The sequence below is a fragment of the Rhinolophus ferrumequinum genome, chromosome X (genome assembly GCF_004115265.2).
Source record: "Rhinolophus ferrumequinum isolate MPI-CBG mRhiFer1 chromosome X, mRhiFer1_v1.p, whole genome shotgun sequence".
NCBI classification, from domain to species: domain Eukaryota; kingdom Metazoa; phylum Chordata; class Mammalia; order Chiroptera; family Rhinolophidae; genus Rhinolophus; species Rhinolophus ferrumequinum.
The window spans coordinates 81,645,797-81,670,752 of record NC_046284.1 but is presented as its reverse complement, the minus strand read 5'-3'; the positions used below and the strand labels follow the sequence as shown (position 1 = coordinate 81,670,752).

The following is a 24,956-nucleotide window of genomic DNA, read 5'->3' as shown; positions in this document are numbered from 1 at the left end:
CTGTTAGATGGGAAGAATACCATGCATTCTTGCAAGCTTGTAAGGACTAAACAAGATTTTAAAAGCACTTTATATACAACTTGTGCTCAAGAAATAGCAATAATTACTATTATGATTTTTTCCTACCACTAGAGCACCTAGCAGAGTCACTGACTTTTCAGGATGTATCTATGGCTAAGCATTATCAGCAGGAGGCAGAGCAGGCATTGCTGTAATATATTTTAGAGAATAAATGCACAAAATGACACCAGCTCTTGGTCACCAACGAATCTAAAGAGCAAAACCAAACTTTGGTCATTTATGTACCACCAACATGATTTCTGCCATGTCCAAGCACTGCACCTCACTACGTTTCTTCAAATCAACTCACTTTTATTTAATTGGCCCCATTCTAAAGAATTATAGCTGTGAAATGGTGGGTTTGATGTGATTTTTTTTCTAATACAGATTAACCATTAAAACAAAGCATTTATCCCCTTAACCACCCACATCATCTGCCAGATCATTCTAACTGCTTTAGGTTGCTCTACTTCTGAGACCTTTAGGAAGATATTAGACTAGCAATTTATGGGTTTACTTAATTTTTCTGCTACTGGTGATTACCACTTACAAAGGTTTGAAGAACACACAAATGAAAACAACCAAATGACGACCTCCATCCCAATAACATACACTGAATCTTTTCAATACAAATGAAAAGGAAATGGGAATAAAGGCCCATCTTGTGGCCTAGTCTCAAGAACAAAACCATGAGAAGAAATACAGTGGTGGGTTCTGTTCTGAAGCACCAGCATTTCAGCCAAAAGAAATGGCAGGTGTGCAGACCATCTAAGTGTAAAACTGTTACCTTCAAGATAGTGGAACACTCCTATGACTAGGCAAACCACAATCAGTTATGAACCAATACCTTTCAAGTCTATGCTGTAAACCAGGAAGTCCTCTGTAACAACAACAACAACAAAAATCACTGAACAGAATCAGGAGAGAGAACTTCACTCACCAATAACATCTACAGATACTTTACATATGCAATTTTGGAGCCAGTCTTAAATCCACTATATTAAGAGCCACACTACACACTCTTTAAGTAATTCCTACATTCCATTCTCTTAGGATCACCGACCTATTCATTCAGGAAAAAAAAAATGTACCCTGCACCTAAAATATCCAAGACACTATGGAAAATATAAAAAGATCAAAGTTATTTTTATAATCTAGCATGGGGAATAAGATTTCTATTTTCCCCAAATGTTGTTTCTCAGGACTAAAGAAGACTACTGGGAATTTTCCCCCCAACATTTTATTATGAACAATTTCAAACATATGGCAAAGCTGAAATAATTTTACAGTGAACATGCGAAAACCCACCAAGGTTCTACCGTTTTAACTAAACTTGCTTTCTCACACATCCATCCATCATACTTTTTGATGAACTGCTGGGACTTAAAAAATGAGACTATGTGTGATGAAGAATTTCAATAGGCCATGTCAGGGCTGCTTCTTTAAAATTTTGACTGATGGGGAACATGAACCAAAAAGTTTGGAAACCACAAAACCATGTTGTGTGTTCAACTCTCCTGCCAACCTCCAATCAAAATCTATTCAGAGCTCACAGCAGGCCATTTTAGGTCTCCACACCCTTGCCCACAATCTGAACTATCCTTCCCTGTCCCCTTCAAGGCTCAGCACCAATCTGTGAAGGCCTCCCCCAACTTTCACACCCTCACCCAGAATTAACCATGCCCTCTCTGAAAAGGCCACATTTTTCATTATTTGCAATTAGCTCACAGTACCTGCAACTTTCTTCATTCAGTCTGGCTTTTACTAAACTCTGACCTCCTTGAGGGCACGGATCCCCTTATTTACCTCTGAGTCCTCAGCAATTAGCACAGTACCTAGCAGCCTATAGCAAGCACTCAAATGAATAAAATAAATGAATAATGACCCACACCTGTCTTTACCCAGGACCAGAGATTTTAGTCAAATGTGGGAATGATCTAATCACGCTGGCACTTAGAAAGATTTCTCTTAGAGAGCACCATTGTTCAGAGCAGGGGCTTTGGAAACTGACTGCCTGGGCACCAATCCCAGAAACCCAGCTCTGCCTTTATTTGCTAGAACCTTGGGCAAGTTTCTAAACCTCCTGTGCCTCAGTTTCCTCATTTGGAAAACAAGTAATACTGCTCCACAGGTTATTGTGGGGATCAAATGAGATCATTTTTTGTTCAAGCACACAGATTGGCACCTGGCACTTAGTAAGTCTTCCATCAATGTCAGCCACTGTTGCCAGCAACCAGGTTAATAATGGCACTGAGGTAAAAAGTCCTTAAAACTTGGGTGGTAGCAGTGAAAACAAAGCGGAAAGAATGGCCATGATGATGCATCTACTGAAAAATGTTCAGTCAGGAAGGCAAGCAAAATGAGTGTGTGATATTTTTTTCTCCTTTGTATGTTTGACATAGCTCACGACTGAATTTTTATTATTAAAAGCAGCTATAATCTACCCAGCCTGGGCACAGATTTGATCCTGGGCACAAGGAGTCTAGCACGACTGGACTCTAGCCACAAGCCCTATGACCACAGCAAGCTTCTCTATGCAGGTCTTTCAGTCTCTTGGCTGCAGTTTTTTCCATTTCTCCCCACAGCACCATGTTTTTAGTTTATGATTCCCACAATCCCCCGTTGCCTTTTGATTGTGAGCACGTCACCAAGAGCCTTGGTTGAGGAATAGGTTTGAGGTTTTATCCCACCCAACCCTGTACTACTTTTCTTTTTCTTCCTCCTGCCCACCTCCTTTACTTCTCAAGCCTTGCTATTCCCCACACGTAGGAACTTGAAACCTAAGAGTATGGGAAAGCAACAGAGCAAGAGCAGTGGTGCCAAGAGCTCAGGATGCTTCCAAGCTCTTACCCAGGCCCCATATGCAATGACCAACTACATACGGAGACTGGACTTAGCTGCCCATGGGGCTTCACATGCTTGATATTTCTTTTTGATTATGCTCATTTTCTTCTTCCCCCTTAAAGCAGCCTTCTCCCAAACCCTCAACCAATTCAAATGCAACCCATCTTTGAAGACCCAGGTGAGGTCCAATTTCAAGGAAGCCTCCCCTGAACATTTCAGCCCACAGATATCCCAACACACCACACAAAACAGGTACTGTACTTACAGTCTGTACCATAAAGCATAATCAATACACATTTATAACATTAAATAAATGTTTCATGTGTATATATTTGAATTTCCAAGGGCAGGACCATGTCTCACATGTCTTTTTAAACCTCTTATTCTCAGTGGGTTAATACTTGTTGAACAGTGATTGAATCAGTGGGTTTTTTTGTTTGTGTGCTTAGGCTAAGGCAGGAGGAGGGAGAAGCACGTTGAAACGATAAAGGCTGAATGGACAGAAGCGTTAAAAAAAGCACTTGGTCAAAATGGGGAAAAAACGTCGTAAAAGGTGTTCAATTAACACGTTTAACTGATTTACTGCAAGGTTGGAAAGAGACATATAGAAGATAGATGCCAACTGAAAAAAACTGGAAAAAGGCATTTCAGCTTGAGGCAGAAGACACCAGGAGTAAGATGGGATTACAAAAGAAATTCTGCTAAAACCTAGGGCTAGGCCAACTGGATGCACGGACGGCAAAGGGAGTTACTGGGATGATACGGTTAGAGATGTAGTTATGTAGGTGAGCGAATCGGTAGGGGGTGATATGAAGGGGGAGTAGATGGATCAAATGAGAGGGTAGTTAGGCAAGTTGGTTAGCTGACTGGGCGGTGAGTGGGTAGATGGGAGGCAGGTAAGTGGGGGGGTTAGGTGTCTAGTTGGGAGGGAATAGGTGTGGGGCTTATTATTTAAGATCCGGCCCCTCCCTCACCTTGACCCGGAAGCGGATGAGTGCTAGCCTCACGCAGTGGCTCAGGCAGGCCGGTGGCAGGAACCAGGCCCGTGGAGGAGGGGTGCCCTTGTTGCCCACGTGTCCCACGATCAGTTGCGCTGTCTGCCGCTCGGCCTGGCACCGACGGCCCCACTCAGCCAGCCGGTCCTTGCCCAGGCCCCCGGGGAACATGACCACCAGCTCCAGGCCGTCGCCGCCGGGATAGGCACAAGCCTGGCACAGCGCTGATAAGTAGCCCAGCATGGCGTTCCATTGGCCGCCACACACCCAATCCGTCTGATAGCCGCCATAAAGCCGCGGCAGCGCCGAGCCCGCGTCTACCAGCACCCGGGCCCCGGGAAGCGGAGGGGGGGGCGGCGGCGGCGGGTGCACACCGGGCTGCGCCTGGCCGTGGTGGTTGAAGTGGTGAGCGGGGTGATGGTGCCGAGTCGGCCCCGCGCCCCCGGAGTAGGCACCCAAGGCAGCGGGCGGGAGCGGCGGTTGCTGAGGAGCGGAGCTCCGGGCGGCGCGCGGAGCCCCGGGCGCTAAGGGTGCCGTAGGCGGCAGTTGGCGATGTTGGTGCTGCTGCTGCTGCTGGCGCGAGACCGTGCGCGCGAGTTTGAGGAGGTCCACGGGCACCACAGCCCCGGGACAGCGCTTCTCCAGGAACTCTTGAAAGCCCTGGACGCCCATGCTTGGTCGGTGGGCAGACGAGACGGCGGCTGCGCGAAAAAGCTAGGCGGCGATCTGGGCGCGAAGCTGAGGGCGGGCGCGTGCGCACTCCACGGGGGGCGAGGGGGGCGGGAAAAGGATTCCCGAGGGGAGGGGTGAGCAAGCGAAGGAGTGAGGGCGGGGTGGGGAGGAGACCACAGATTGGATTTGGGTGGAGAGAAGGGGTGAAGCCAACCGGATTTAGGAGAGGCTAGGAGAATAAAAGCGATGACGGGCTCTAGTCACTTCTCTTTTTTTCCCTCTCCGGCCGCTCTTCGCCGCTTCAAAACTGGTGATGCCTCTTCCTTCCACCTCCGGGAGCCATGTTGCCTCGTCTTCTCGATGGTACCGTACACGCTTTCCAGCTGAAGCTGGGGGGGCGGGGGCAGGGCGGGGCGGAGGGGCATCTTGGGAGTTGTAGTCTTTTGTAGGGCCTCGTGAGACACTCGAGGAACAAGATTACCATCTCTGTCAGCCCTAGAGTTCACAGGATCACAAATGGTGGGTCATGTTGATATGTGTTTAGGACTTGCGCCTCCAACCCCTGGCATCCACCGAATTGCTTCAGGCTATTTAAGCCTTTCCCAGGAAAAGGAGTTTGGGGGGAAGAAGTGATGTATCATGGGAAAGGAAGTGGAGTGGATTAATTGAAATCAGCTAAAGTATGCTAAAATTCTCCAGGTAGTGGTAATTTTCCTTTCAAGGGAAAAAACAATATGTGTAGCTTTTAATGAATGAGAAAGGACACTTGTGGAAGATAAAATTAGTAACCACAAACATTTCTGTAGCAAACCCACTTAACTTTTAGCTACTGCAATTCTTTGAATAAGAGTTGTTGGCCCCAACTTATGAATGGGAAAATTACATTATTTATTTGCCCAAGGCAATGCAGAGAAGTGAAATTAAGGATCCCTTGTCCTCAGGATCTCTTTGGTCAGGGAGATAAGCACAAATACAAATTAAACTACAGGTTGTACCTTTCTGGTAATCACTGAGCTACAGTGTCCTATGCTTAGGATTCTGTGTTCAGAGATCATTGTGAATCAATATGTCAGGGAGCTCTAGCAAAATTACTGTAAGGGCTCCAATTCCAGGCATACAGAATCATAATCTTTGGAAAAGATATATTTTCAGCATGCTCTTCAGTTGATTCTGATGCAGCACCAGTCTTGACTGGCTTTTAGGGCCCACTCTTTCAGCAAAAGGACAGAAAACAATATCTGTAACAATGAGTAGTACCCAGATCTGGCTTGGAACTTAATGGGAAGTGGGAGATAATGGCAGGAAGAGTTAGAACCCAAAAAATGCAGAACTCAAGAGTAGTCAGGATGAATGAAGTCTGAGAACTGTCTAATAGGTTGCAAAAGCTGAAAAAGCTTCAAGCTTCATAAAGGAGTTTATCAAAACAATATTGGAGGTAAAACAAGCCAGATTGGCAAAGAATAAGTAGATTGTGAAGCAGTGCACCTAGGTAACTCTTTTGAAAACTAGCAATGAAAGGAGAGAGCAGTGGCTTAAAGGAATGAAGAATGTAAGGAATTGAGGTTTTCTAGTATAGTGGGCACCTATTGAATTGTCTGTTCAGCTGTCCTTTTCTAGGAATTGACCCTCCCACAATTTACAGAGTTACAGCAAAAACTGTTATGTTCTATCACCATGGCTGATTAAGTCAAAAGTGGACAACTAAGCGAAGCTGGGTCAATCAGAATTTCATTTTCTAGAAATTTGGAATTGGACCAGAGAGATAATTTTTCCTCTAAGTGTAAAGCTTGGAAGCTGTCAACAGTCAATTTTCTCACCAGAGGGACAGAAGTAATAGATGCTGGTCTGCAGAAAGAGAAGAAAAATGCAGACTCTCAGAGCAGAAACAAGAGCTAGGGAGTCATTGTGTTTTAGTCCCAGGTTCAACATCATTCCTGGGGCCTTCTTGTTCTTGGTTTTTCTGAGGTCACCCTATATGCTTATTATTACTAGTTTTGATTAAGATAGAGTTGGGTTAGAAACTACTTATGACCAAAAAATATTTATTCAGGAACTGGTACCGGAAATGGCGTATGACAAATTAAAGACCCTAAAATATGAAACTGGCAGAGATTGGTGATGTCCCATATGAGTTAATGGGAAGTTGGCATTCGATGTTATTTGGCAGTGAGGCAGTTGTTTATTGCTCTTGGGACTTAAACCAGAGCAGCCCTTCTACTGTATTAAGAGATCTGCAGTTGCTGAGGGTCAGATAATGATGAGCTTTGCTGACATGTAACAGACAGAAAGTCATAGACACAGACAACAGTTTACTGGTTACTGGAAGGAAGCGGGGAGTGGCGTGGTAGAAGAGGGAAAAGGGGGTCAAATAATGGAGATGGAAGGAGAACTGACTGGGTGGTGAGCACGCAATGCAATATGTAGATGGATGATATAGAAATATACGCTTGAAACCTACATAGTATTACTAACCAATGTCGCCCACAGTAAATTTAATAAAAATTTTTAAAATTTAAAAAATGTTTCACTGATTAGGAAACTGGCATCTAGGCAATTGGAATGAGGTTATCTACATAAGCCTCCATAGTGTGCCTTATTCTCCAACTCTCCCAAATGTGATGATGTCTCTGTAAATGCATTCAGCTGGGATGCAAGGAAGAGAGGGTAACTGTAACATTCCCAGAGCAGATCAGAAAAGAGAGGCTTCACAGCCTTGAACTCAACCTACTATTATTTCCTATCCAAGCTCTGAACTGAAGACCTGGAGCAGAATGTCAGGGAGAATGAGCCAAGTCCTTCGGTGGAGTGCTAAGAAATAGAAGCTGCAACAAGATGAACCATGTTATTCTCTTTAGCAGATCTGCAGATAACTTAATAATATTCTTGGCACTTGTTATTAGCATTCAGAGTTCCCTCGAGTGCAATATACAGGCGGTCAAGTGAGCTTTTGAGGAAGCTGTATCATTAGAAAATTATATCTTGGTGAATGGGCACCATGAGCCAGAGCAGTGATTCTCCCTGGACCAGCATATCAGCATCAACTACATGCTGTTTGAAATGTAAATACTTGGGCCTCATCCCCCCACACACACCTCCAGAATCAGGAACTCTGGGGGTGGTGCCAGCAATCTGGTTTAAGTAGGATCAAAGATAAACAAAGCTGGACATTAATTGAAGCAGTGAAAACAGATTTTATTCAGTAACTACTGCCAGTAAGGAAAAGCTGAGCTCCATTCCTATTTGTACAGAGGTGACTGGGCATTTTTAAAAGAGAGAGAGTGATAAGGGTAGGTAGATACCATGTTTCCCTGAAAATAAGACCTAGTCGGACAATCAGCTCTAATGCATCTTTTGGAGCAAAAATTAATATAAGACCCGGTGTTATATAAGACCAGGTATTATATTGTTCAGACAGAGTCCCAGAGAGCAGTTTCCAGGCTCTCGGCCTCACATAGAAAGGTGCTGGCTCGGGGAGTAGATGGCCGTCAGCTGTGGCTAATTGACCCTCAGCTGTTACTAGTTAGCCAATTAGCCCCTGATATAACTGCCGCGGCTGTGCTGGTTGGAGAGTCGAGAGTGAGTCAGTCGCTTGGCAGGCAGAAAAGCGGACAGCAGGTTGCAGGTTGTGTGACTCCAGCATCCAGTGAGACTATAGTGCCACCAGTGACACTATAGTGGTATGACTCCCCTACCTATGGCTCCGTGGGTGTTCCTTTTTGGCCTCACCATATCCTGCGTTCTTGTGTGGGGAGCGGGAGCTGAGACCTCGCAGGCCGCCCCGCACAACAAATGAAGCAAGCAGGGTCTCCCGCGTGACATATATTACATATTTGTCATGAGAGGTCTCTGGTCCTGCTCCTGGCAGGTGAATGCAGGACATGGTAAGGCCAAAAAGGAACAACAACGGAGCCATAGATAGGGGAGTCATACCACTATATTCTTGCTGGCGGCTGGTCGAGACACAAAAGCAAACATCTGCCAGTACCCTAACAAGGGGTCTTTCTGCACCCCAGTCTCGCTGGTAGCCGGGTGAGACACAGGAAGTAGGATCAACACGATCCGCAATCCATAATCCACTTGCTAACTGCACTTGCTAGTCGCAACCGCACTCTGCTTCTCTGTCTATCAACCAACCCCCTAGTGTAGCCACGGGAGTTATTTTCGTGGCTAATGGCTAACTGGTAACAGCTCATGGCCAACTAGTTACAGCTGACGGCCATCTACTACCTAAGCCAGCACCTTTTCACGTGAGGTCAAGAGCCTGGAAACTGCTCTGCTGGCTCTGTCCCCACAATATTACATGACATTACACTACGCTACATTACATGACACCACACCAGGTCTTATAGTAAAATGAGACCCGATCTTATATTAATTTTTGCTCCAAAAGACACATTAGAGCTGATTGTCTGGCTAGGTCTTATTTTCGGGGAAACACGGTAGATAGAAATGAGCAGGAGAAGGAGAGACCTAGCTCCAGTTAGAAAGCCCCTTGCTGCAGCTCCTACTTGGGTCAAGACCCCTTGCAGCTGCCCTCACTTAGGGCACAAATGCCTGTGGGACAGAGTCCCAGAGAGCAGTTTCCAGGCCCTCGGCCTCATGTGGAAACTTGTTGGCTCCGGTAGTAGATGGCTATCAGCTGTGACTAATTGACCATCATCTGTAACAAGTTAGCCAATTAGCCACTGATGTAACTGCCGCGGCTGCGCTGGTGAGTCGAGTCGGTCAGTTGGCAGGCAGAGAAGCGGACAGCAGGTTGCAGGTCGTGTGACTCCAGCCTCCAGTGAGACTATAGTGCCGCCAGTGACACTATAGTGGTATGACTCCCCTACCTATGGCTCCGTGGGTGATTCTTTTTGGCCTAGCCATATCCTGCGTTCCTATGTGGGGAGCGGGAGCAGAGACCCCGCAGGCCGCCTCTCACGACAAATGGCTCAGCGAACAGGGTCTCCCGCACGACAATGCCTTACTACCCCAGCAGGATTCCAGGCTCACATGTACCCCTAAATCAAAGGGATGTGTTGTTAGAAGCCAGAGAAGAAAGGAAGACATCCCACTTATCACAATATACATCCTGCTTATCAGGACCATTTTAGTGAGCTCAAACAAACTGTAAAAAGAAAATTGACAGAAACTACCTTGAGAAGGACTGGGCACTTCAACAGGAGAAAGAGATAAAGAGGAGGGAGAGGAGGAGGCAATTCTACCCATAGAAATAAGAGCCTCCGTACAATGTAAAGAGACACCATTCCCCCTCTTGGGATCGGTCTGCTCCACACCTTGGAGTGTATCTGACTTTAGTAATACACTTCTTACTACCCTATACTAGCACAAAATGCTGTCTCTTGGACTGAATTCTTTCCCTCGAGAAGACAAGAGCCAAGGAAATCATCACAACCCAGTAGGGTTTCCAGGTGGGAACTTGTCACACGGGGTGTCATGTGGGGGTCTCTCGTCCCGCTCCCCACATAAGAACGCAGGATATGGTGAGTCCAAAAAGGAACACCCACGGAGCCATAGATGGGGGGTTCATACCACTATTCTAGCTGGCGGCTGGGTTGGAGACACAGGGAGCAAACATCTGCCAGTACCCCAACAAGGGGTCTTCCTGCACCCCAGTCTCTCTCGCGGCCAGGCGAGACTTAGGAAGTAGGATCCACATGATCTGCAATCCACCGTCTGCTTCTCTGCCTGCCAACCAACCAACCAATGCAGCCACGGCAGTTATATCAGTGGCTAGTTGGCTAACTGGCCACAGCTGATGGCCATCTACTACCCAAGCCAGCACCCCCTCCATGTGAGACCGAGAGCCTGGAAACTGCTCTCTGGGACTCTGTCCTCACTCTTCACCCCTCCAGCGTCTCGCCTCACAATCTATGTGACAGGTGTCTTCCACGAGGAGTCCTGTGTCAGGAACCCAGCTCACGAGAAAACCCAGCTCAGTCCAGTTCAAGTAATTTCCCAGGGGGTGTCCCTCGATGTCCACCTATTTTCTGGGCACAGCCAGGGTTCCCAAAAATAAGACTGCAGTCTGCGCTGGAGTCAACTATGGCCAAAACCCTCTGCACATTAGAAGAGGACCAATGTATGGACAGTTCCACGTGGGGCCTCTGGTCCCCATTCATCCCCTCTGACTGGGTACCTTGGCCCCACCCCTAATCAAACTGAAAGGAGTTGGCCTCAAGCGGCTGCATGAAGTCCTAGAGGGAAACAGGTCGCACGTTCCCAGACTTTCCTTTTGGGCTTTGCTGGAATTACTGTTCCAGACGCAACTGTTTCAAACTTTCAACAAGACTGCATTGGGTTGTCAGTCTATTTTTTCCCGATCCAACCCTGCTGCCACAAGATCATGCCACATCTGTGCAAGTGTTACTCTCTGAGGCCCGCGACCTCGCCCCTTTACTTTTGATTTGGGCTTCCAGGTCTTAATTTCTCAGACCTCCTGTCTTAACTTCCCTTGCCGCCAGCTTTCAACATCCCCTAGGGTGGCCATGGCAATGGTAACTTCATGGATCCGCTGCCCCACACAGGGCATAAGAATGGCAACCAAGGATCCAAAAGCACTTGCAGGTGCAGTATCCAAAACCAGATCTCTCATGCTGGTTGTAAAACGTTCGTCATCCGGCCCCCACATATTGGGGTTGAAAATAGCATGTCTCATACCCATTTCATGGATGATTTGAGTAAGTTCAGTATACGATGGCCATTTACTCAGTGTCTGGCAGCTCGCCAGCCTGTCCCCATACTTTGCGTACCGCAGCAGTGAGCCACTCCATTAGAGAGTGGTTGCCCTGGTCTTGGGCCAACCTATGGCAGTTCTGTAACCTTTGTCGCAGGGACGGATGCACTGTCACGAAGGCTAGCTTTTCCATCTCGCCTGGGGAGCAGAGAATGTTGTCTGCTCCCTCATCCCATATACGTAATAGCCAAGCCGAGACTGGCTCTCCAGGGCGCTGTCTGTACCGCCTCCCCAGCTCCTGCAACTCAGTGGGAGTGTAAGGGGTGTAGGTTGTGAACTCAGTCACAGCTGGGTTGCCAAATGCCCCCGGGGCCCAAAGGTTGCTCATGCTTTACCTTTTGCTTCAAGATCGGCTGGGCATGGGGGGTGGGAGCTACATTGTCTCCACTTGCGTGGGCTGCCTCTGCCTCAGAGTTTCCACTGTGGGGCTCATCCTCTAACAGGCGGACCCGAGTTTCCAGCGCCTCCCACCGGGGCTGCTGGCCTGGTACCTGAGCTATTTCATTAAGTGCGTCCTCCATGTTATGTCCCAAGGCCGTGAGGAACATCCAGCCCACACGGTGGGCTGTAGCCTTCGCCTCCTCCGGCAACCGCTCAGCTAGAACCTGCAGGGCGCTCTCCACGCTGGCCGGAGAGCCGTCCATGTCCTCCCACCCCTCCTTGGGGGTCCAACTCCTGAGAACAGTGGCTACTGGGTACCACACACTGTGTGGGGGCCACCTGTCCTTCCCAGAGTGAGACACCGTGAGACCCCATTCCTACCTGGTCGGAATCCTGCTCACTGTGCCAGACATCTCATTGGGTGGAGGCCTCAGTGCAAGATGTCCGCAACCCTCGGAGCCTAAGGCCGCAGCAGATTACCAAAAGGAAGGCGATGCCTTCTATGGCCAAGAAGGTTGTGTGCCACCTGGAGGCTTGAGTCTCCCAGGCACACCGTGCCTCCCGTTCCCGGCGCAGCTCCTCACAGTACCCCCGAAGCTGAGTTTTCATACGCACAAACTGCTCCACCATCTTTCGGAGAGTTTTGGCTGGCACCGTACCCTGCTTGCTGCGCCATTTGTCATGTGGGGTGTCATGTGGGGTCTCTGGTCCCGTTCCCCACATAAGAACGCAGGATATGGTGAGGCCAAAAAGGAACACCCACGGAGCCATAGATGGGGGTAGTCATACCACTATAGTCTCGCTGGCGGCCGGGCGAGACACACGAAGTAGGATCCACATTATCTGCAATCTGCCATCCACTTTTCAGCCTGCCAACCAATTAACCAACCAACGCAGTCACGGCAGTTATATCAGTGGCTAATTGGCTACCTGGTTACAGCTGATGGCCATCTACTACCTGAGCCAACACCGTTCCACGTGAGGCCGAGAGCCTGGAAACTGCTCTCTGGGACTCTGTCCCCACAGAATTCCGGCCCATTCCCAGGAATTTTCTTTGCTTTCCCGTTCCCGAATCCCTAGATATAAACTGTTTTCTGTTCTCCACGATGAATCATTTCCACAAAGTGACGGCCAGTACTACCAGCCACCTGGGTTCAAGGACCCATTTTCCCGACCAACTTTTCTCGGGAATGGAAAATAAAAAATTCCTGAGAACGGGCGGGAATTCCCACCCGGAAAATCTAGCGATAACTAGGGAAAATGTCTAAGAGATACATTGTGAGTAGTACGTTTATTTCCCATTGTGGGTATTACTGGGTTCAAGGAGCTGATTTTCCTGATTTCCCAACCAACTTTTCTCAAGATTCGGGAACAGGAAAGCGAAAAAAATTCCTGAGAACGGGCGGGAATTCCCGCCTGGAAACCCTACAACCCGGTAACAAGAGGAGAAAGCATGGGCTTGGTAGAGTCAGGCAAGTGAAAAATTGCAAAGTGTTGGTCAGTATAAGTATAATTAGGCCAGCTGTGTCTGCTTGCTGTCAATTATTGAGGTTAAGTCTATCCTTTCACAGAGACTGGGAGACAGAGGCTCTAGGCTTCCTGATGATTAGTTTGCAAAGGAATGGTCCTTGAAAGAGACACTGGAGTTGTAGGAGGTAAAACCTACATCTCAGAGGGAGGGGAAGAATTCACAATTGTAAGCCCTTTATAGTAAATGGTGTCAGAAAGTGAGGTCAGGGACCTATGTCAGGTATCAGTTAGAGCAACCTACAAATTCTTTTGACAGCCTTGAGCTTTTCCAGATGGGAAGTAGGTCATCCCAGGGATTCAGCCTTAGGCTCCTAGAAGCCATGCTAAAGTTTGGTCATGTCTCTTAGTGCAGGTTTTTGAATGGAGTGTTTGAGTTTTTACAGGTCTCACTACCTACCCTCCAGGTGATTCTAATGCACTCTCAAGTTTGAGAATCACTGCTGTTCTAGAGCAGGCCCAGGCCCAAGTAGACTGGTTAAGCAAGAAGGTGCATCAGTAAATTGACGCCTGTAAGTATTTCTATGCCCATAATTTATTTCCTGTATTCCTGCCCAGGTGGAAATGGTGCATACTTGGACCTGGTGGCTAATAATGGTGTGCACCTCTCCTTTCCTAAAAGGGAATTTTGATCGTGGTTAATCTAATTTCTTTACTGTAGTATGTTACATCTGGTGGCAGTCAAATGGATCGAGAGCCACATTTAGGTTGTCACTAGACAAAGAAGGGACATGTCCATGCCATGCTGTTGCTTCTGGATGAAGTAGTTGCCTGTGACTTGCAGTTGTTCGTGGGTTGTGTTAGGTATGGGCATTTGGAGAATTGTAGAAAAGGGCGTGGAATATATGTTTATGAGAAGTAAAGAGGACTGTAGGTAAACATCTATTGTCTCCCCAGAAATTCCTTCCTGCCATCTTTTCTGCCTTATCTTCACAATTGCAGCAGGAGCTATCCCTTATGTACCTTCCAGAGAACTTGGGATTGAGCTCAAAGAGGAGGAAGAGGAGGAGAAGAAAAATCCTGGCTGTATTAAAGAATCTTCATTTATTTATTCCTAAAGCCAATCTGCATTATCCCTGGGTTTTGTGAGATACTGCCATCTTTATAATAAATTCCTTTGTGTTTCAGCTTGTTCAAATTGGGTTTCTATTACTTACACACGAGAGTCTTAACATGGATAGTACAGGAGAAACTTTAGGCTGGACACAGGCACTAGAGAGGGTAGAGCTAAGAGGCCAAAGTCCTGAAAGCAGAAGGGGATAGTAGGTGTCACAGAATAGTGGTTAAAAGTGGGCTTTGGAGTCAAGATGTGGGTTCCAGTTCCCGTTCAACTCCTTATTAGCTATATGACTTTAACAAGTTACTTAACCTCTTGATCCCTTACAGTATTTGTGAAATAGGGACTCATTAATTTATTCAACCAATTTATTTGGTACCTACTACATGCCAGGAATAAAGCTGGGCACTAGGAGAAGGCAGTTTTCAAGACAGCTTGAAAACTTAGAATGGAGCTTAGAATGGTGATGGCGAAGATACTTTCCTCAGATGTTTGTGAAGATGAAATGATGTACTAACATGTTTATCATAGTAACTGGCACAGTCAGCACCTAATAAATGTTATTTCTTATCATGAAGGGTGGAAAGAAGCATAAAGAGGTTTCCTGGGGAGCCTACCTTGGAATCTTCTGACTTCTTCCACCTAAGTAGTAACTAACTGTAGCTGTTCAGTTTCAGCAAGGGGCCCACTTAGCTTTCTCTGTTGCTCAAATCCTTTGGGCCTATTTGAGAGGATGTAAGCTCACATGGTTATAGGAAATAATTCATTAGAAGGTCTAATGAGGCTGCCATATAGCTTGAGTTTTTTGAACCAGCAACTGGCTAATACAAGGGAGATCATTTGATTAGTAAACAATGACAGTGGCTCTCAGCTTTAGTTACATTAATATGTACGAAACACATGTATACATGAAATATGTACAGTACACATTAATATGATACTGATATATCACCTGGTGAATTTTTAAAACAATACTGATGAGACCCAGAAACTATTTCTATTTTAAATTGTGGCCAAATATAAAAGCAAATACCAAAGGCTGATGTCTATATATGGGGCAAAGGGTCAGTATGGTATGTTTTTTCGTATCAGCTATTTTGCATTTAAAGTGAAAATTGTAAATGTTTGAAATAATTTCTAAAAATAAATTGTGACCAAACATATGTAACATAAAGTTTGTTATCTTAACCATTTTAAAATATACAGTTCAGTAGTGTTAAATATAATCACATTTTTGTGTAACCAGGAGAATAATTTTTTTTAAAAAAGCTCCCTGGGTGGTTTTAATATGCAGTCAGGGTTGAGAATTGCTGAGCTGGAATGGGGGAACAGGAATCCTTACAAATAATGGTTAAATTCCAGAGTCTATTTCCTCATTTGTAACATGCATGTGAGCTAGTCCTTTCCAATTCTTTATCCCAAGTTCCTGTTCCTATTTGGACCACCGTCTATGCTATACTTCGTTTCCATCTAAAGCCTCTGTCATAAGAACTTCCTCTTGTCCTCAACTACTACTTCAGCTACTTCTAAACTGCTAAGTCAGACTTAATTCTGTCATCTCCTTCTTTTATCTAGTGCTGCTCATTAATGATGGCACATTTTAAATGGGTTGTATGTTGTCTTATCCCCTAACCTAAACACTCACTTTTGAACCTTATTTTATTCCACCATCTAGCACCTTTTAAGCCAATATGTAATCTCTTCCACCAACAGACCTCACGTTGATTCACAGGTTGGGCTGTTTACTCACCTGTTTCCTCTTCTCTTAAAAGTATTATGTAAGATGCTGTCGGTCATTGTTACTATTATTTGAGCAAACCTACTACACCAGACACAGTTCTAAGCCCTTTATATATCCCCCTCCCCGGCAGTTATTCCTTTACAGATAAGGAAATTGAAGAGGAAAAGTTAAGCAATTTTTCCAAGTTTGCAAAGCTAATATACAAATGCAGGTCTGTTGGACCCCAAAAGGATCTGTATTAACTGTAGTAAGAATCAGGGCCCATTTCCAAACCAGCCTGACTACTTAAGTGCAAGTTTAGTGTGAAAGTCACCAGAGATGTCTAATGATAAGCACCATTAGCAAATTAGGGCCAGGGTAGCTGCCTTTACGTGTCTCATTTAATACAAGCACCTCATTTTACAATTGAGAACATGAACGTTTAAGAGGTCTGTAAAATGAAAAGCCCATGCTTATTCCACTGTGCACCTGCATTCTCCTGTAGATAGAATTCCTCAGTCACTGGGTCAATAAATCAAGGTAATAGATTTTTAAACTTTAAAAATCCCTACCTAATCATGAATATGTCTACTCTTCCTCCACGGCCATTTGCATAATCATATGTATGATTCTTCTACCTAAATTATCAAATGAATAAGTGAAAATGAGTAAGTGATCTGACCTCATTTGAGTTTTCTAAGTAACTGTGGTGTGAATGAGAGACACGGGGACATTTCCAAATGCATGTTTTTCTAAAGGTGGACCATAATCACTATCACTATGACAGGAAATACTCCTTAGTAAGTTTGTGCAAAGGGCACATTTTTAAAGATTTTATTGGGGAAGGGGAGCAGGACTTTATTGGGGAACAGTGTGTACTTCTAGGACTTTTTTCCAAGTCAGGTTGTTGTCCTTTCAATCTTAGTTGTGGAGGGTGCCGTTCAGCTTCAAGTTGTTGTCCTTCCAATCTTAGTTGTGGAGGGCGCAGCTCAGCTTCAGGTCCAGTTGCCGTTGCTAGTTGCAGCCTTGTGGTTGAGAGGACGCTGGCCCATGTGAGAATTGAACCGGCAGCCTTCAGCACTAGGCACACGGAGCTCCAACTGCCTGAGCCACCAGGCCGGCCCCCAAAGGGCACATTTTGAATCCTTGCTTGCACCATAAACATACAGTCTTGAAATTATGAAATAAGCACTAGATAGAACATCATGAAAGATATGTAAAAAGAATACATACTAATCCTAATAATTTGATGAAAACCTATTGATTATAAATGCATTTGGATTTTTTTCATGCAGCACATCTGAGAGGATGGATAGCCCAGGGTTTTTCCCATGAGATTTGGAGCCAGACAGACCTGAATTTGGATCCAGGCTTCATCATTTACTTAGCTGTGTTAACTTTGGTAAATTCTTTTATCTCTCTGATCTTCAAATTTTGTCTTTAAAGTGGAGATAGTAACAGACCTAGTTTATAGGCTAGTTTTGTGAATTAAAAATAACACAGGTAAAAGCCTAGCTAACACAGTACGTACTCAGTAAATCATTCCGTAGTGACTGTCAATCATCGGTCATTGACAAGTGTGGAAAAGAGGTTCAATTCAAAATTTGTTGGAGTTATAAATCAAGAGGTAGAGCAGTTTGGTTAGTTTGTTCAGCCAGCATAATCTACAGGACTAAACTTTTAAAAAAAATATGCTAATGAAGATTTTGGTAAATGATGAGCCAGATGACTGCAGTGACTATGACAGCATTTTTTTATTATTAAATTTATTGGGGTGACATTGGTTAAAATTATATCAATTTCAAGTGTTATATATATATAACACATATATATATATATATATATATATATATATATATATATATAATATATATATATTAGGTTGGTGCAAAAGTAATTGCTGTTTTTGCAATTTTTAACCTTTTAAAACTCAATTATTTCTGCACTATATATACACAAAACACATCATCTGTGTATTGCATTGTGTGCTCACCACCCGAAGTCAGATCTTCCGTCACCATATATTTCACCCCCTTTACCCTTTCTACCACCCCCGTGCCCCCTTAACCTCTGGTAACTACTAAATGGTTGTCTGAGTCTGAGTTTTTTTGTCTTGTTCATTTGTTGCTGTCAGTTTTATATCACACATATGAGTGAAGTCATACAGTTCTTGACCACTTCACACCTGTTAGAATGGCAATTATCAACTAGACAAGTAATAACACGTGTTGGAGAGGTTGTGGGGGAAAGGGAACCCTCATATACTGTTGGTGGGAATGCAGACTGGTGCAGCCACTATGGAAAACAGTATGGAGGTTCCTCAAAAAATTAACAATAGAATTATCATACGACCCAGCAATCCCTCTCTTGGACATCTACCCCAAAATGTGACAGCATTTTAATAAGATAACAAATTCATTGTAACACAACCTTTATTTTCTGTTTCAAAACAAAATTTCCAGGAAACAAAACAAAATACTTACAATGGTTGGGTACAAATAAAATAAAAATCACAGTTTCAAAGAACCAAAATAAGACAACTGCATAAAGGCAGATCACTTGGTTTACCAAAAGAGAAGAAAAGGAAAAAAGTTAATGTCAAGAAGGATTAAAATTAAGTTTAACAATATTCTATATAATGCTACATTCCCCAATTAAGAAAGGAGAGTTCACATATACAACTAAATGTTAAATGTAGAGAAGTGACTGAAATTCTGCGTACTTCAAAGTAAATTATGCATGAAAGTTTATTAACTGCATAAACTTCCTGAGTGACTCCCATGCTGTGCTAGGTCTACATGCTTCATATTCATATCAAAGAAATGACAGCTTTAAATGACTGAGCACGACAGACCTTGAACAACTGCACTTTCCCATCAGTCACTATGTCTGCTGAGGGTGTGTTCTGGACCACAAACCTCAATCTGAAATCTTCAGTTATAGTGAAAAAGAACTGCAACTTAAAAAAACAAAAGTGGAAGGATGACAAGCACACATTTAGGAGTTTATTTTACACTGGCACATTTTTTTCTCAAGAGCCCAGTTTCTCTCTTCCCTTCTTGCTTGACTTGTAGCCTTTTTGTTTGAGTTTTTTTTTTTAATTTAAAAGAAAACCTTCCAGAATGGGAGCTGTTGGTTTGTACACTCTTCTAGCTATCTCAGCTGAAAATAACTTCAGTGGAACCTAGTTGCTACTCCAGGCCCCTGCCTATGTTGGCTATCAAGACATGACCAATGTTTGTGTTCATCCTTCACATACAGACTATTTCCAGGGTGACCTGAAAGCATTTGGTGCCATAAAACTTTCATACTAATTTCACTTCAAAGGGTGTTACCAATTTGAGTGTCACCATTGTACAGCCTGGACTGTTTTTAAAAAAACAAAACAAAAAACTTTCAATCTCAGAAATTAAACTTACCAAATCAATGGCCTTTCTACTTCCCTCACCCACCTTTCTGGTTCATCTCTATACCAAAAGGGTAAAAACAAGTCTGCAATAAATTACAGATTGAAAAATGAACAATCTGAGAAAATGGCCTGCACACCATCTCAAATATCTCAAATTTTTTCTGAACCAAAGAGAAGATGAAAATAACTGAATCCCAAACTGATGGCAAATATACCTCAGGAATGTACATGTGCAGGAAGCCTGAAATACAGTATTTACTACCATTAAATATTCTGTAGTGTTACACACAGTAAACATGTGAAACAAGGAACATGTGGTTTACAAACATTTGCTGAGTTTTTTTGGGGAAAAAAGGAATGCATCATTTTCATCACTCAGAAAAGACAGCAAAGAAGAAAGTCAATGCCGTCCATAAACTTTAGAGAGAGATTGGATAAACAGTTACCACCAACTACAGTTCAACTAAAAGCATACAGCTATTTTAAGGTAACAAAATATCACTGCAAATATCTAGCAGTATGCTAATATATGCTGAACGACTGGCCACAGCTGTAGGATTTGTCAAATATTTCACTGTGGTAGTTAAAGCAATTTCAACCCATAGCCCTTTAGGCACACAAATAAGAAATGCATCTCTAATAACAGATGCAAAATTACAGGCACTGGACTGTCTAATTTAGGTACTTTCTTAGCATTTGTTTACTTTACAATTAACACCTACAACTAAGTCCTATATTGCCACCAGCTGGATATATTTCTCTGCTCTCCATCCCCAAATCCCCAAAGCTTATTTCAGAGGCACAAGGCTCTCGTCGCTTAAACACATATTGGCAGCAGAGTGATGGTCCGTCTCATCTCACACTCATAGAGCTCTGGGATGAGGAGGCAGGCCAGATTTATCACCTGAAAGAATACTGAGTGAGAATCAAGGCAAAAAAAGCAAGTTTCACAGGCAGTGTTTACTTGTGCACCCCAAAACAGCACTGAAAACGAGGTAGATAAATAAAAGTAACTGGACTGGAATTAAATCTGGGATTTTAAAATGATATATCATCCCATCATACTGTACATTCAATAAACTCTATACTCAATCCAAAAATCGCAGTGGAAAAGTGCCTTTTAAACTTTCACAGATAATTTTGCTGTCAAACCATTAGAATTAATGCTTGATATAAAATTGGCAAGAAAAGGATGAAAAACAGAAGAGATATTTGTTATATTACAGCAAATTACCTTAAATAGAGATTCAAGACTGCTACAAATATACATAGGGCTATTTTCATTAGATTTACACCAATACTGGTTTCATAATCTTATGATGTTACACCCAACTTCACAAACATAGCAGCAGGTACTTCATGATGAAATGCTCACATTGCCACATATGGAGATACAATACTATTCATCAGACTTGCACTTTGAGAAGTAAACATGGTGGCTGGACATACAGACTACCCACCAAATAAATGTTACAAGCAGGATGGTTTAATACAACCTTTTTCTCTTGCACAAGAAGGAAAATGAAAAGGACAGTTTGTGTGTTTTTTGGAAATGGGGAGAAGGCCCTTATTATACAGTAGGCTCTTTGTTAAGTAAGAAGGGAATTTTTGAGCTTTACCTCGAGAATCATTTCTGGGGAGGAAAAGTACCTCAGCAAGGATGAAAACAGCACTATTATATGATTTAGTAAAAATTATGAAATAATGAAAAACCCCTAGATAGAAAACTAGGCAATATTTACAGTCAAAGTGACTATAATCTGAATCAAACATTTAAGTAATGAGAAAAAAATAAATAAAACCCCACAGTGATGTGAATAACACTGTTTTCTTCATTTCTGCACAAAATCACTTTTTTCTGTATTTTTAAACTTACACATGTTATATATACATAATGTATACATAACATATATGTTAACCCAACTACTGCAGTCAGCATGGAGATAGCAGTACACTGTTCACCATCTTCAAAATTTAGAAGACTACTTTCCTTTCCAGCAAAAAATCTGAAAAGTTTCTAAATATTACAAGGCACTGCAAAAGTCTGCAGGCAAACTAATGATGAATTATACATAAAACAGGTGGTGGCAAAATGTGTGGGACATGTGCTATAGAGCAGCCATTACTAAGTGTAACTGTGCATGTCATCCATGAAGCTTTTTTTCATCCTTGGGTACACTGTTTAAAAGGATTAGAGAAGTGATCTTAAAATCTGCAGTATTTTTACTTTACAGGTTATAAGTCTCAGTGTAATCACATAAAGCCAACTCTTATAATGAAACACAAGCAGTTTTAAAGAATTATGGATTTTAGGCACATTGTTTTTGTACACATGGAAAACACTGCAATGCAAGCATTTGCATTACACTAATGTCCTAAAATCACTTTAACTTGCTAACCAATATTGGAGAAGAAATTTGAAGAATCTGTACAGAAGATTTAGAAAGACTCATCCAAACCAGAGTGTTTTATGAAAAGAAACTGTGGCTCTTAGCAACAGCAATTCTCAAAATGCTGCCCTAGATGCCCCAAATGATACCAACACAATCTTCAGAATGGTGAGTGTGATCCTCAGGTAAGCAGAATAAGACACTTTTTTTTTTTTTTTTTTTTTTTTGGAAAAAGGGTACTGTCACGAAGTAGACTGTGCAAAAAAAAAAAAAAAAGGTACACCCATTAAGTTTTTCTCATTAAGAACCTGGCAAGCCCAATGGGGTAAAATTTTTAGAGGAATATGGAGGAAAATCTGTTAACAGAAATGTTGGGTGGTAATTTGGAATGTTTACCAGTACAGAACTCGTTATTAAGGTAAATGTGTACTAGAAACAACCTTGAAATCTTCAGAGTGAAAGGTATTTTAAAAATGTATACGGGGTGGTTGGTAAATACCATTTAAGAATTCTATTTGGGTTTCACAGACTGAGCATTAGGGAACTCTGTGGCCATCCTTTTAAGATTATAATTAACTTTCTTGAAAACCAAAAGTGTAAATTTTGACATTGCCTCCCCTCCTCCTATAACTGGATAAAACCCAGTAAAGTGCAACTTGACAGTGATCTCTCTCAGATTCTAAAGAGGCTGCCGCAATCATCTAAGTTCTAAAATAAGATGCTATAGATACTAACACGAAATTATAACAACTAAAAAATGGCAATCCCAACAAAAGCTAAGGGCAATTTAAATAGTATCCTTTCAGGGCCTACTATTTCACTGCAGGACAGTGTATACCCCACATCTCTTAGAACCCTGTAAAGCCAGTGTTTCGTGTGTAAGTCTCAAAACCTACAAAACCTACTGTCAAGTAAATTTCACTTCAGAAGAATGGATCAATAGAGGTGTAACTTGAATCCTCTTTGTTAGGAATACAAAGATTCCCCCCAAATGAGATTCATATCAGCTGCACTATATCCCTTGCAAAAGAATGCAAGCCAAACCAGTGCCTCTCAGATGCTCAGAGACCAATGCAGTGTGCACATGAGAAACAAGGAGATAGCTGCTTTGAATTACTATTGAAATCCTTAAAGCAGCTACAGTATCTGCAGAATCAAGGAACTGTTACAGTTCTGTTTTTTTCCTTTCTCTCCGCCTCACCTAAAACAAGGCTTCATTTCTACTGCTGTGACGACGGGAAGAAAATCACATTAAAAAGGGCTCATGTTCTATATTGGGTGGCAAAGTTATTCTAATTTTATATACCAAAACGTTTCCTGTAGTGTTACCCTGCCTTCTCTGAAAGGTAAACCTAAGATAAACACGTGAAGAATCCCGTAGACTCCGGCTGTTGGAGGGTCTCACTTCATCCACGTTTGGGGAATATCAATTTAAATAGTCCTTATATATTTTAAAGAAAAGTATCATCCACCTGCAGACAGCAGTAAAAAAATGAGGGCTTTTCAGCAATGCATGGAAAGTGTCCTGGAAATGGTAATGCTCAAGCCGAGCTTATTAAAGCATTCTGAACAGTATTTTTAAAAAATCAAGTATCAAAGAGGATAGGATTTGAAGTGAAAAAACATTTCTGTGTGCAGAGTTCCACGTACAACCTGCACGTTTCTACAGAACAATGAACTATATCAAACACTACACTGGAACAACAACAAAAAAATACAGTGGAAAGTATAAACTCAAATGAGGGAAAACATGGCAGAACCCAAGAAGAAAAAAGTATAATATCTCAGGTGTCCTGAAAATAATTCTGAAAAAAATCTCCCTTTTCTTCATCATCTACTCTGATTCATTTGGGACCAGGAGGGATCGTGGATGGATTCTGCACTGATGAAGCTGGAAACGCTTGTAAATTCATTCCCGGCTGGAACGGTCCCCCGGGCTGGGTAGGAATTACTAAAGACTGTTGTGGTGTTCCTGAAATTCCTACCCACTGTACTACTGGATACCCTGGCCCCCCCACAGCATTATACTGACAAACATGGGGCATTCCGTATGATGATAATGGCCCAGGAAATGTAGGGAGTGAGAGTCCTTGTGGCAAGGAGGTTGGGACAGCTCCACGGATTTGGGACAGAGAAGAAATCCACGTTGGTGTGTAGCCCATAGTAGATGGAGTATTCTAACAAAAATAAAAACAAAAGATCAGTTTATTTGGTAGATGCTTTTTTACTCATCTATATTCTTCCCTATTCTTTTTTGTCTTACTATTCTCATTATTACTATGAGTGGCTACCATTTCTGCAGCACCTTTCTGTGAGCTAAGCATAGTTATCCATTATCCATAATTATCCATACCTTATCCATTTCATCTTCATAACTGCCCTGCAAGGTAGGCATTTTCAGATGAGGAAACAGAAGTTCAAAATTGGTAACACCTAACACACTAAGCAAGTTAATAGAGAGGAGAGGATTTGCACACAGTTCCACCTAACTCCAGGGCCCCTGCTAAATCTCTGTTCAGTTTAGTGTCTCCTTTCCTTGTGCTAGCACTCTTCTATTTTTATTTCCTTCTGTCAGCCCCAGGAATTCTCTCATTCAGCACTACAGACAATAGCCCATCTTACTATACTACATAATTCTTTAGAGACAGAGAAGCACGATTTAGTGTGGCACAGGGGAAAGAGCCTGGCATATAGTAGGTGCTCAATAAATGTCACCTCCCTACCCCCTTCTACTCACTATCTTAAATAAAGTCTGACATATGCTATATTTTTGGAAATTTCAACTCAAGACAATTACGTTTTGGACAATATTGAGAAAATTTATTCCTGCCTAACTCTTCTTATCATATTGTATTATGATTATGTATATGTATACCGTGTTTCCCCGAAAATATCTGGACCATCAGCTCTAATGCGTCTTTTGGAGCAAAAATTAATATAAGACCCGGTCCTATATTATAGTAAAATAAGACCGGGTCTTATATTTATTAATTTTTGCTCCAAAAGACGCATTAGAGCTGATGGTCCACCTAGGTCTTATTTTTGGGGAAACATGGTGGAGATTACTGAAATCTTATGCACATGGGAATAATAAGTCTAATGGAAGTAAATACTACTCACTTAAAGGAGACCTTCGTATCAGTCCCAAATGCTTAGTTCTTC

The 24,956-nt window shown here is 42.9% G+C and overlaps 2 protein-coding genes across 3 annotated transcripts in view; both read right to left on the bottom strand.

The window, feature by feature from the left end:
• The window catches only part of FAM120C (family with sequence similarity 120C), an 84,201-nt gene extending 79,276 nt beyond the window's left edge, over positions 1 to 4,925 (bottom strand). For both annotated transcript variants that reach the window (XM_033107086.1, XM_033107091.1), the window contains exon 1: positions 3,879 to 4,925. In XM_033107086.1, the coding sequence (XP_032962977.1) occupies positions 3,879 to 4,571 (693 nt within the window). In that variant the 5' untranslated portion in view covers positions 4,572 to 4,925. The remainder of the gene's footprint in view (positions 1 to 3,878) is intronic.
• Positions 4,926 to 22,073: 17,148 nt separating this feature from the next.
• The window catches only part of WNK3 (WNK lysine deficient protein kinase 3), a 148,590-nt gene continuing 145,707 nt past the window's right edge, over positions 22,074 to 24,956 (bottom strand). Inside the window, exon 23 of the mRNA XM_033118064.1 lies at positions 22,074 to 23,971. Coding sequence (XP_032973955.1) covers positions 23,639 to 23,971 — 333 coding nt within the window. The 3' untranslated portion in view covers positions 22,074 to 23,638. The remainder of the gene's footprint in view (positions 23,972 to 24,956) is intronic.